This window comes from Hermetia illucens, chromosome 1 (assembly GCF_905115235.1).
Source record: "Hermetia illucens chromosome 1, iHerIll2.2.curated.20191125, whole genome shotgun sequence".
Lineage (NCBI taxonomy): Eukaryota > Metazoa > Arthropoda > Insecta > Diptera > Stratiomyidae > Hermetia > Hermetia illucens.
This window is the reverse complement of record NC_051849.1, coordinates 215,964,119-215,976,839: the sequence shown is the minus strand read 5'-3', so window position 1 is coordinate 215,976,839 and position 12,721 is coordinate 215,964,119. Positions and strand designations below refer to the sequence as shown.

At 45.1% G+C, this 12,721-nt stretch overlaps 1 protein-coding gene across 1 annotated transcript in view; it reads right to left on the bottom strand.

Annotated features, from left to right (window-relative positions):
- LOC119646622 (diuretic hormone class 2) overlaps positions 1-12,721 on the bottom strand; it is a 190,613-nt gene that overhangs the window by 28,377 nt on the left and 149,515 nt on the right. Inside the window, exon 3 of the mRNA XM_038047130.1 lies at positions 7,010-7,114. Coding sequence (XP_037903058.1) covers positions 7,010-7,114 — 105 coding nt within the window. The remainder of the gene's footprint in view (positions 1-7,009; positions 7,115-12,721) is intronic.

Genomic DNA, 12,721 nt, shown 5'->3' with positions numbered 1-12,721 from the left:
GTACTGAGAGCCAGGTGATTACACCCAAGAAGGGGGAAGCTACTATTTCAAACAGTAGATCCAAGGTCCAAGGTCATTGGTATACTGCGAGGATAACAACCAACAAAAGACCTCAAAAGTGGAGATAAGCAAATTCACGTCTGAGACCAGCATATCAAACGTAAGAATGGAGACAGGCCTCAGTTGCACAGATTCTAGATGGCACTTGCATTATCTGTAAGGAGGAATGAAACCAGAATGGGATTTAAGAAAACTCAGGACAAACCTAAGCCATCTCCATCAGTGCCAAAAGAGCGGGGAGCAGCGAAGATTAACCCATATAATGGAAATTCTCCTAAAAACCCAAACCTTAAAACAACAGGGAGGAAATCCCGGGTAGAGAAGGGGTGAAGGCAAGATTCAGAAAGCTCGCCATTAGCTATGTTGGTGTGCTCAAGTGCATCCGACTTGCCATATTGCCAAAAATGTTTCCCAAACAAATACTCGTGAGAACCAGGAAACTATCGAATACGAAGCTTGTGTTTACCGGGATGCGCTTTCGCCCAGGTCACTGCAGAATGGCCTAGGGCTATTATTCCTAAATTGCCAGGCTGGGGAGGAGCAGAATTGTCAACACGTGCTGCGGATGATAGACCAGAACCACATATGGTGACAATGTTTTTTTTTAACCGGACCACTAGAAACGAAAGATCTTATGGGCCTCGTAATTGCTCAGAATGAAGATCTCTGTACGTGATTATTGAGAGTCTTCAGAGGCAAGGATAGACTCTTCATGATCGAAGTAGATGACCGATTTTTGGAGGCAATCAAAAGTTGAATTTGCCATATCAACTATAGATTTAGCAACATGCCTGGAAACGTCTACAGGGAATTGCCGAGGAAAGACACTTCGGAGGAGACATCGGTTGGAAAACCTACAAAGGTTCAAGAAAGATCCTCGAAAACCATAGTGACTGAAAAGACTCGATCAATCAGGGGAGAAGACCTGCCGCCCTGTGAAAAGGAAAAGCTGAATGACCTAGACCAGCATCAGCAGTAATTACAAGGCCAAGTTTCAAAGATAACATTGGAGTAGTGCTGGTTCGGAGGCCCTGGCTGTACCGGGGGCAGATTTGCAGTGTGCAAAGAAGAAGCGTACAGGAGATTTAAGACTCCTGTTACGAAAACCCAAGAGCTTGCATCATTCTTAAATGTAATTTAAAATATATGTGTCTCTCGGAGTTTTTAACCCGAGACCTTATAGCTGTCCAAAACACACTGAAAACCGGGGGAGAACTCGATAGGCAGTCGTGGCATCGGGCTACTTGCTAGGAGACGACGTCCAGGTCTCACCGAAACTAGTCGCTAGACTGTGAAGTATTGCGAGCGGAGGGCGCTACCACTTCACCTCGACTGCGATTCCAACATCATCATCATCATCAACGGCGCAACAACCGGTATCCGGTCTAGGCCTGCCTTAATAAGGAACTCCAGACATCCCAGTTTTGCGCCGATGTCCACCAATTCGATATCCCTAAAAGCTGTCTGGCGTCCTGACCTACGCCATCGCTCCATCTTAGGCAGGGTCTGCCTCGTCTTCTTTTTCTACCATAGATATTGCCCTTATAGACTTTCCGGGTGGGATCATCCTCATCCATACGAATTTGACCCGCCCACCGTAACCTATATGCGTTTCCAACACCCATGACAAAGTCTGGGGAAGGAGCGACACCAATCGAAGACCTCCTTTAATGTATTCTTAGCAATAAATTAGAAATATTTAACATAGGCAACTCTCCAACATTCGTGACCAGCACTAGACACGAATTACTAGACGTAACTCTAGGAAATATTCTGATGAACGGCCTTGTCAGTAATTGAAGGGTGCCGGATGTGCCTCCTATATCTTATCACAGAATAACCAAATTCGACATTGAGGACAACTCCGAAATAAAAATAATAATAAGGAATCCCAGGAAAACGGATTGGGATGCCTATGCAATGCACTTGAACAACAACATGGCTCACCTTCAAGGGGGCGGTGACATCAGGGGCGAACTGGAATTAGAAGCAGTGGTGGAAAACCACAACACAGTCGTCATTGACGCATAGTATATGAGGCCAGCTTTCTGGCAAAAACAGTTAAGCCATCAAAAGATGTACCCTGATGGAAGAGGAACCTAGCGAGAATGAAAACAGAGGTACAAAAACTCTTCAAGCGGGAAAACAAACCGGGGACTGGCGAGTACAAAAATAGACTGACTGTGTATTGCAACCCGACCAGAGAAGCGAAACGGAACAGCTTCAGGGAATTCTGTGAAGGGATCGAACAAATCACAGAAGCAACCAGGCTTTACAAAGCTTTAACCAAAGACAGGGCAATATCTTCTATCTGTTTGAAGAAGGAAGATGGGATATTTATCGAGAATGAGCAGGCCAGAGTATACCTTTTTTGAACTCATTTCCTGGGGTACTAGCCCACGGTGATAGGCGTAAACATTTTGCCTGACACCCCAACAATGAATAAAAAGGAAAGAAAAGACAATTGGAAATTAGCAAAAGAAGTATGCGCGGACGGGATTGTTTGGCTCTGTAGGAGCAAATATGATGATACCCTATGTGATAGAATCCAAACTGAATTAAGGGTTAATAGTGCCTGGTGCAGAAAGGGCTATTCACTAGGAAACGTTAGTTCGATCACCAGAAAATCATAAGATTACATGACATGGAGGTGAAACGAGAAACAAAGGAAAAATATTTAGGAATAACACTAGACCAAAAATTACTCTGGAAGACCCATGTCAAGGCTCTGATGACTTGTAGTTCCATAGCAGGAAAAAAAATGCGGTTGCAGCCCGATACCACTTTGGATGTATACTCCATTAGTAAGGCCCATGATTACGTATGGAGCGGTAGTCTGGGCAGAAAGAATTGAACTCAGCACACAAGCCAAGGAGTTACAAAAACTCCAAAGACTACCCTGCGTATGTATCAGTGGAACAATGGGGACTTGCGCAGCTGTATCTCTGGAGGTCCTTCTAGAACTAATTACTCTACATCTACGAATGCAGATGCAGGCAAGGAAGGCAATCTTCAGGATGCTCGGGAGTATCAGCTGCTTAAATCGAAGAAACATTGATATTCTTTCTAGGCGGAACCCCCAATTAATGATACCAAGGGATAACATGACAACGGGGTTTCACTTCGATAAGAAGTTTGAAAGACGTTGGAGTAACAAGGTAAACTGGGAGAATGTGGCTGTGACATATGGCTTCAACCAGGAACTGATCACTTGGTACACGGACGGATCCCTCATAGCAGAGAGAGCGCGTGCCAGGGCCATTGGTCCAAGCAAAATGTACTTCGCGCCAATGGGTAAGTACACTGACATATTCCAATAGCATTGGTATTCTGACTGATCGACGTATCAACGAACGTCTCAAATCTAAAATTTACCGCAATGTCGTCCGTCCAGTCGCTCTCTATGGTTCTGAGTGTTGGCCGACCATAAAAGACAATGAACGGCGTCTTGCGGTAATGGAGACGAATATGCTACGTTGGACTAGTGGCGTCACACGTTTAGATCACATCCGAAATGAGGATATCCGCGATCGTTATGGGGTTGCCCCGATCGTGGAAAAGTTGCGAGAGAGGCGTCTTCGATGGTATGGTCACGCAATTCGTGCAAACGAGAATTCAATTGCCAAGATTGGTCTGAACATCGAAGTCGATGGTAAACGACCAAAAGGCAAATCTAAGCAACGGTGGCTTGATACGCTGGATGGGGATTTGAAAGCCTCGAGATTGCACCCAGATCAGGCATTCGATAGAGCCAAATGGCGAAGCCGATCACGACGAGCCGACCCCGCTTGTGAACGGGACAAAGGCTGAAGAAAAAGAAGAAGAAGAAATTGAAGGCTCTATTGGTCGCTGCGAGTGATAACGACCGTGACGCGCTCAATACCGAACGAAATCCCGGGAAGTCCGTAGTGTGCGCTATGGCAAAAGGTTATCGATTATTGCGTTGGTCATGGAAACAAAAGCTGCGGAGATCGCAACGATTCCAGAGGTGTATATTCCATCACGAAAGAACTCGCATGTGGTCGCAATCCTTTTGATGGTCTTGTGAGGGACGTTAACGATCGACTCCTGATCCTCAATGACAAGTAGCCGAAGAGGTAGAAGGTTCAGCGGGTTAAACTCCACAGTATTCTTTGGTTGATTTGGAAACCGCGATCAGAGTTTTGCCATGGCTGGTACAGCGGTATTGGTTTGTACTGAGTGCAGATTCAGGTTCCATGCTGAAGAGGTGAAAGGAACACTTCACCACGGTTCAGTCCTATCACATCCGATGAAGTTCCACCGTTTGTGGATGAAACAGCTAGTCCACTATGTGGATACGGACAGCTCCTTCAAATAGAAGAGAAATAATTTCTGGCATCAACACACTAAAAGGGAGTAAAGCCGCTGGGCTTGACTGTCTCCCCGCACAACTTTTCATCGTTGCTCTTGCAGTTTTTGCAGATCGGTTACTTCCACACATATGCAAATCCCGGAAATCCGAAACCCTTCCCAGAGAGTCGAAAAAGGGAATAGTCGGGAATAGTCCACCCAGGTTGAATGCGATCCTGGAGGGGTATATGTGTACTCCCTGTCATCGCAAAGATAATAACTAAAATAATTCTGGAACCTATCAAAGAACATCTCCTCCGGGGGACGCAGAGGAGTTCAATGGACGATGAAATGTTTCCTCAAACACCTTGATTACTTTTATGATATCTTCTTGCTTTTTCGCCGATTTTATGGCGCTATGGACCTTTGGCCTGGATTTGGAAAGAGCGGCAGAAGGAGTTGGTCTGAAGATAATTGCATACAAAACCTCGATTCTCATGGGTCATGGCGCTCTCCCTATCTACATTTATAGGCAGAGTGTCGAAGGCGTCGATCAATTTTTATATCTAGAAAGCGTGGTTTCTGCCGACAATACCAACTGAATCTTGCTGGATGCATTATCAGTGCTAGATCCGCTTTTGATGCTTGGTCTTAAATCTAAAAATCATGTCCATCATCAAGTGGATGTGGACTCAGAACTCCCAGCACCCTTAACAAAAATATCACTTCAGCCTATTTAGTTTTGAACATACGAAGGATTTCAGCCCTCCTTAAAGCTATTCGGCTTCTTTATTCGAAGCATCCTTGAATATTGTTCGCTTCGAACGCGAATTCGAACAAATTCACAATATTTCATCCGACCCTTTTTCCGGTTTCCATTCTTCTGATTTCCCTTGCCTAAAACTACGCAGAGCCTTCCTAAATATGTGTACCCTCTTTAAACTTTTAACTGGGTTCATGGAGTTCATCGCTTCTGCGGACATCACTTACTGCACGATTTCGTACAACACGCGTAAGTAATACTCTATAGCAAATTAGGTTTTTGTCAATTGGACTCTTTCACATTCTATGCCTTCAAACGGAGGCTAGACTTCATTTTTCTCTCCCCCTTCTGGGGCCAATGCCTAACCAGAATATCTCCGTTTATTGTCCTTAAATAAACAAATAATTGTCACAGGATAATACTTTGGCCTCAACTAACGAACAAGGACGGGTTACTTCGCCAAATTAATGTTTTCAAAATCTAGTTTTTAGGGGATCAGTATCAACATCTTTAACTTCACCTGCTTAATCTTACTTAACCAAATTACCAGAATTTAGAAGTTAGTTAGGAATGACACCTATTGATGCTTTTATAGAACCCCCACCCGTCGCTCCTCCTAATTCTAAGATAAAGGTCACCCAATTTAAGCAACAAGAAGATACTGGCTGGCTGAAAGACACCTTCAACTGGTAACTGAAAATTAGTCACTGGAAATCCTTGACTTCGCAATCCAATTTGCTCTGCAGATCCTTTCATTATTAATAAGTGGAAAATGCAGCACATTTAACTCCTGCTCGGTATTTTAAGAAGGTTATAGGCCAACTGAGCCAAGCAAGCATAAAATGTCTTCATCTCCTTGAATTTCCACTTGGCCAAAGAAGCATCTCAAGTTCAAATAAATAAATTTCCAAAAATACACCAAAGTGGTTCGTTCGACTGCAAGATAATTGAGAATAACCACAAGCGAAGTCTCTTCCTCACTAATCCTCTTTATCCGAGGATATCAAAACATCTTTTAACTTTAGTAGCGTCATAATATCGATACTCAAGGCTCAATATGAGAACAGTGGGGATCAATACATGAGCGTTATGAGCGCTACTTTATGTGTACCCATAATGAATTTTCTTGTCACCACCCCACTCACCATTCAATTCATCACCAAATCACACTGGAAATCGCTTCTTTCAGGGTGAATTAACTGATAGCAAGGAACTGGTTGTTATATGCCCATAAAGGACAAGGATACACCACATCGGAATGAGTGTCCTCAAACACCATCCAAAGCGCTAAGCATCCACTAGTCCATGAGATCATTACACCTCTCATCAAATTATGACATCATTAATCCGTGTTATGAAGTTTAATTACAAGCATAAGATCTGCTGCCGTCAAGGAGCCTTCATTCTCATTTTCATCTGTTTCGAGATTACATCCTCTAATGCCGCCTGCCTACCACGACCCCAGCCCCGCGACCGCAGTCATGCAAACGGGATTAAGAATTTCATTAAGAATTACCTAAGAGTGGAGCACTCATTCCGGGGAGGTCCTTAGCATTTATTGGGGCCGGCGAGTGTTTGACTTTATACACTTTCAAAGGTAAAATAATATTTTTCTTAAGTTCGCAATTAAAATCTCTTAATTGCTGTATTTTCCCAACACCTTCCCAGCGGAACAATCCTGTTCCTGGGGCTTTTATTTGCGGGGAGAGGGTTCAATGGCTTCGTAACAGGAGAAGGTGCGAAAAATCGAATTACACTATCGAGGGCTCCTGCGAAGTCCTTTTCCGTCGAGGACGAGACTCTCTTGTGCTCGTCCTAATTGTTTGTTCCCCCAAAATGTTTGATATTACACTTTTTCACATTCTTTGTACTCACTTTCCCAGATCGTATTGCGTCTTCAAGACAGTCTCTCCAAGTCGTGCAATAAATGCCATTAGCTCGTCGCGTGGAATCTCTTGCATGGCGTCATAGTAGTTGTAGCTGCAAAGATGAAAATAAAGTCATGCATGAGATGAAAGTCTGAAAGTACTAAAGTTTTTTTTAATTGACATCAAGTATTGAAGGATACACGTAATCCTAGACACAATATAAAATAGAAGGGAGGCCGTCGAAATCTCTCAACACAGCCACCCAATCAAGATCCCAAAAACAGTGTTTAGGACACTGAACCAGAAAATCAAAATATAACGAAGATTGATAAAGGACACTATAAATCTCCTCAACTCAAAGCAGTAAATGCTGCAAACCCACCGCCTCCGCTTAGAAATGGTCAAGGATGGAGGTGGGGATAGTTACCAAAATATAGAGCCCATCATATAGAACAGAAGTAGAAAGAGAGTCCATTAGAAAAGAGGTTTGCTGGCCAGGACGAAACATCTCGCTCATTCACTGCGAATCCTGGGATTTTGTTTTCTTCCTACATAGAACTATAGGTGCTCAGAGGTGGCGGTGAGGAAGACGGGGCGGCAACCCCCAAGTGGTCGAGGGGAACCTCAATAGTGATGGCACCGGGAGACGCTGTACTCACTTTGGCTTGCCGGCCGCGATGCAGGCCTAATCAGGACGATCAGACCCGAGTCTGTACGGGGACTCATCTGAAATGGCAAATTGGTCACGAAACCTTACCAGGGATATACTGGTACCATGGGAACCGGGATAACCCCTGGACTCTCATACTTCGGGTGAACTCCCGTTGTATGTGAGTACAGCTCGGTTGTTTGCGGTTGGCCCCCTAGTGGGAGTTTCATGGGGGCTTGAGCTTATGCTCAAGCGAGAAGAGAGCTTCGGGCCTCGGCGTGATGTTGCGTTTCAACACGGGTGCCGTACTCCTCAGTTTGGTAGAGATTTAGGTATGTCTTGCATCCACCAGTATGAATGCTAAGCCATGCACTTGGTATAGACTGGTACCGTTCTTTCTTGTCTCAGCAGGGCTCTGATTGTGGTCACAAAATAAATCCGTGTCTTAAGAAAACCGTGGGATTAAGTCGTCCAGACAGGTGCTCACGTTAAACTCTCAAGGACTTACATGGAGCTATACAAATCTTAAAAAACGCATCTGGTATAGCTTAACGCCTGAGCGTTTCCGCAAAAACGGACGAGTGTGCGATTCACGTGCACCTACGTGTCTACCCGCCCAACTTTCTTCCCTTCATTGTATCTTGTGTATACGTCCCCTGTGCTTGCCCTTCTTACTTGTATGAAGAATTGTTTGACAGTTTGTCTGAACTCCTTACTCTAAGATTCCCTTCTCTCCCTTTCTTCCTTTCCGTAGATTTTAACCTCCCCATGCTCCACTACCCTAATTATCCTAGCCTTCCAATTTCTTCCACCAACCTATTCCATTCTTCCCTTCTACTTTCTTCCTTTAGCCACACTAGCTCTAACCTGAATTTCAATTTCAATACCAACAAAAACTCCTTGGAACGCACTCTGCAGATACGTTGGGAATTCAACAGCAAACAATTTCGAAACATCTGCGAGCCATGGGAAAAATTCAGAAGTGTGGAAAGTGGGTACCGCATGAACTGACCGAGAGACAAATGGAGGTCCGAAAAGTGACGTCTGAAATACTGTTTCAACGGGACAAAAGATTGTTACGTGTTACATCGTATTGTTACGGGCGACGAAAAGTGGATTGTCTTGGAGAACCCTAAACGCAACAAATCGTCGGTGAGTCCAGGTGAAGCACCAACATCGACGGCACGACCAAATCGTTACAGTCGGAAGGTCAAGCTGTGTGTGTGGTGGGACCAGACCGGTGTGATCTACTTTGAACTGCTGAAACCTAGTGAAACTGTAACGCCGTTCGCTACAAACAACAAACGAAAGATTTAAGCCGAGCGATTACGGAGAACCGACCAGAATATCGAGAAAGACAAAAGAAGGTGATTTTGTTCCACGACAATGCACCATCGCATAAGTCGAAAGTCGTTCGGGACACGCTGGAAAAACTCAAGTGGGAGGTGCTTGACCATGCGGCTTACTCAGCAGACCTGGCCCTATTGGATTACCACCTCTTTGCCTCATTGGGCCACGCACTTTCTGAGAAGCGCTTCGACACCTACGAAAATTTGCGGAAATGGCTCACTGAGTGGTTCACCTACAAAGACAGTCAATTCTACTGGCATGTTATTCACAAATTACCAGAAAGGTGGGAAAAATGTGTAGAAAGCGATGAAAAATATTTCAAATAAAATAACTATTATGGTTCCCTTGGAATTATGTGTTTTATTCACACAAAAAACAGAAATTAATTAGGAGTACATCTGGTATATTAAGCAACTCAACGTGTGATCACGCTCTAAACACCTTTCACAATATCCTGTCCGATCTTATCTCCTGTTATGTACTTTCCTCCTCTGGTTGCCTACTTAGTTCACAACGAAGATTCTTAATAACATTCGCCTCAAGCATGCACTGCAGAAGAAGTTTCGGGCTTCTAAGATTTATGCCGACCTTGCTCACTTTCAGGCCATGCGCTCTACTGTGAAGTCAATGGTTAAAAAAGCGCATAAAACGTATTTATTGAGCGTCGAAGCCGCTCTTGCCTGCAGCAACTTGAAACCCTTTGGGTCTCACACTATCAATTCTCGTAATCCCACTAAATCTCTTCCTTCTTCTATTAGTTTTGCTGACTCCACTCCCAACTCACCACAACAATCCTGCAATCTTCTCTGCACCTACTTCTCTTCCATGATTTCTCCCTCGACCACTCCACCCTCTACGCCTCTTCTAACTCCAGACTGCTCCGAATTTCTGGCCCTTCCTCTCCTTGCGCCTTCCTTGGTTGAGTTCCTCATTGGTCATCTTGACCCCAATGTCGGACCTGGTCCCGATGGGCTTCCTAACCTGTTCCTTTTTAACTGTAGAGAACACATTTCCCTCCCCCTACGTAAAATCTATAACAAAAGTCTAGTAGAATGCTACCTTCCCCATCCCTCCCTATCCCCCAAATCGGAGACCCTTCTCTTGCTGTGAACTACCGCTCCATTTCTCTTCTCTCCTCTTACACCAAGATCCTTGAAAAATACGTCAACGACTGGTTAAACGCGGACTTCGGTCACCTCATTGTCAAAGAGTAGCATGGATTCGTGAAGCATAGGTCTACGGGTTCAAACTTCGTTGCTAAATACTTTAATTCAAGACAGGAAGCACATGCTATTTACACTGATTTCTCCAAAGCCTTTGATACCGTTGACCATATTATTCTCCTTTCAAAACTCATTATTCAACTTCCCTCCCTCAATCACCTTCTGGCTTCCCTCCTATCTCTCATACCGTTCCTGCAGAGTTTATTTTCATGGTTACTCATCTCGTTCCTTCTCTCCTTCCTCTGGCGTTCCCCCAGGCTCTATACTTGGCCCCCTACTCTTCCTGTTTTTTATCAATGACCTCGCCTCCATCCTCACCTACCCGTGTTTGCTTTACGCAGACAACCTTAAATTATTTGCCTCTGTTTCGTCTCCGCTGGACTGTGGTCTCTTACAGTCCAACCTTGATAATCTGGTCCATTGGTGTTCGGTCAACAAGCTCACACTGAATGTCAGCAAATGCCGCTGGATGTGCTATTCGCTTAAACGCTCCCCAACATCCTTTTCCTATTCTCTTAGTTGACAACCCCTTTCAATATCGACCTCCTTCCAAGAGCTGGGTGTAATATTCGGCGACAAAACTCGTTTCAATTCCCACTGCGTTGACATCATCAATAGAGCTTCCAAAATGTTTGGTTTTATCTTACGTTCATCCTCCGACATTACCTCAATTCAGCCCTCCTTAACACTCTGCAATTCCTTGATATGTGTACTCTTTTCAAACTCTACAATTGCCTGATGGAATGCTCTGCCAACTCCAATATTACTTTCCGCACCGCCTCTCATAACACACGTAGTGCGGACATTTTTGAAGTACCCTTCACGGAGCTCGAGGTTTACTTCCACTCCCCGATCCCAAGGCTATGCAGCCCACTGCCGCTAACAGAACTGAGCGATTTAAATACCTCGAGTCAATGCTATCAGCCAATAGAGAACTGCGTTATGCTCCTGACACAAAACCTTCTATATCTGAAGAGTCAAGCTTCCAGTTTCCCGACTTGTTTTCTTTTTATGGGTAAAGGTAAAAATCTTAATAAGAGGCTGCTGCGCCAGGTTGCAGCAGTGTGTGGAATTATCACCGATTAAAACCACCCCCACTTCTCCGTCCATATCCTCGCGAGACCACCGTGAAGTATTACTCCGCGAGGAGGGCTCTGGTTTACACCAGCACAACTAATTTATGCGTTCGTCGCGCTTTCCGGGCTCGTTCCAGTTCCTGAAGCTTTTCCTGTATCGCAATTACTGTTGCGTTTATCACACTGCGCTGCGGACCTCAACATACACTCCACGAAATTATGGTGTCCGGTAGCTGTGTTGCTGGCGTCGTTTAACAATCCTCTTTCATTCGCGAATCTCGGACAATGGAACATAACATGCTCCGAGTCCTTGGGTGTAGCGGCGCATTCGGGACAGTCTAGGAACTCATCCAATCCGAAGGGATGCAAGCACTTTCTATATCCACTGCGTCCCGTAAAGAACTATGCTAGGTGGTAGTTCAATTTTCCATGCTTGCGCTCGACCCATCCCTCAATACACGGGATGAGTATCTTGCACCAAAGGCCTTTTTCGGAATTATCCCTTCGTTGCTGCCACTCAGTCACTTCGGCCGGATTCGGCCTCTTTCTCCGATAGAGACAGTGTACCTCATTCGCTAAAAGATCCAAGGGAATCATTCCCGCGATGACATACACTGCGCGATTGGCGCGCATGCCCAGATAGAAGCCCCGTATAGCAGGATACGATAAGCAGATGGCGACTAGATTTTGGCCCTCCAATATTAGGCACCATCCTACTACCACTGCCAGGTCGTCTGCAAAACCAATCAATGTTGCCTCCTTTGACACGCGAAGGCCAAGCACTCGGTCGTACATAATGTTCCCCAGCAGGAGCCCCAGCACAGAACCTTACGGAACACTGCTGTCACAACATATTCCTTCCGTCCGGTAACTCTCGATTATTCAAGCTAAGTAACCAGGAACACCTAGTTTAGCCACGGTGCCCTTAATGCAACCCCAGTTGGTCGAGTTAAAGGCATTCCTGACATCCCGCGCTACCACCGTGCAGCACTTACCAGCGGCTGATTCTTCCCGGGCCAGGTCTACGATCGTTGCAATGACATCCACTGTGGACCGCGTTCTGCGAAACTCGTACTGCCGCTCCAATAGACTACCCGCTAGCTCGACGAACGGAAGCAGCCTGTTGTATATCATCCTCTCCAACATCTTCCCCATAGTGTCTAAAAGACAGATACATAGGGCGATATGAAGAGGGTGCGCTAGGTAGTTTTTGGGGCTTCGGTAATAGAAACAACTTCTGCCTTTTACACTGCGCGGGAAACACTCCCTCCACCATGTACGATTCAAACGTACTTATGAACCATGCGAGCCTAATTTTAGCTGGCAATCCTGGAGCCTTATTATCTCCAATTCGTCCACAGATTTCTCGTAGTTCCTCCTTGGTAACCCCGGCATTGTAAGGGCGTACTACTGCACCGTTG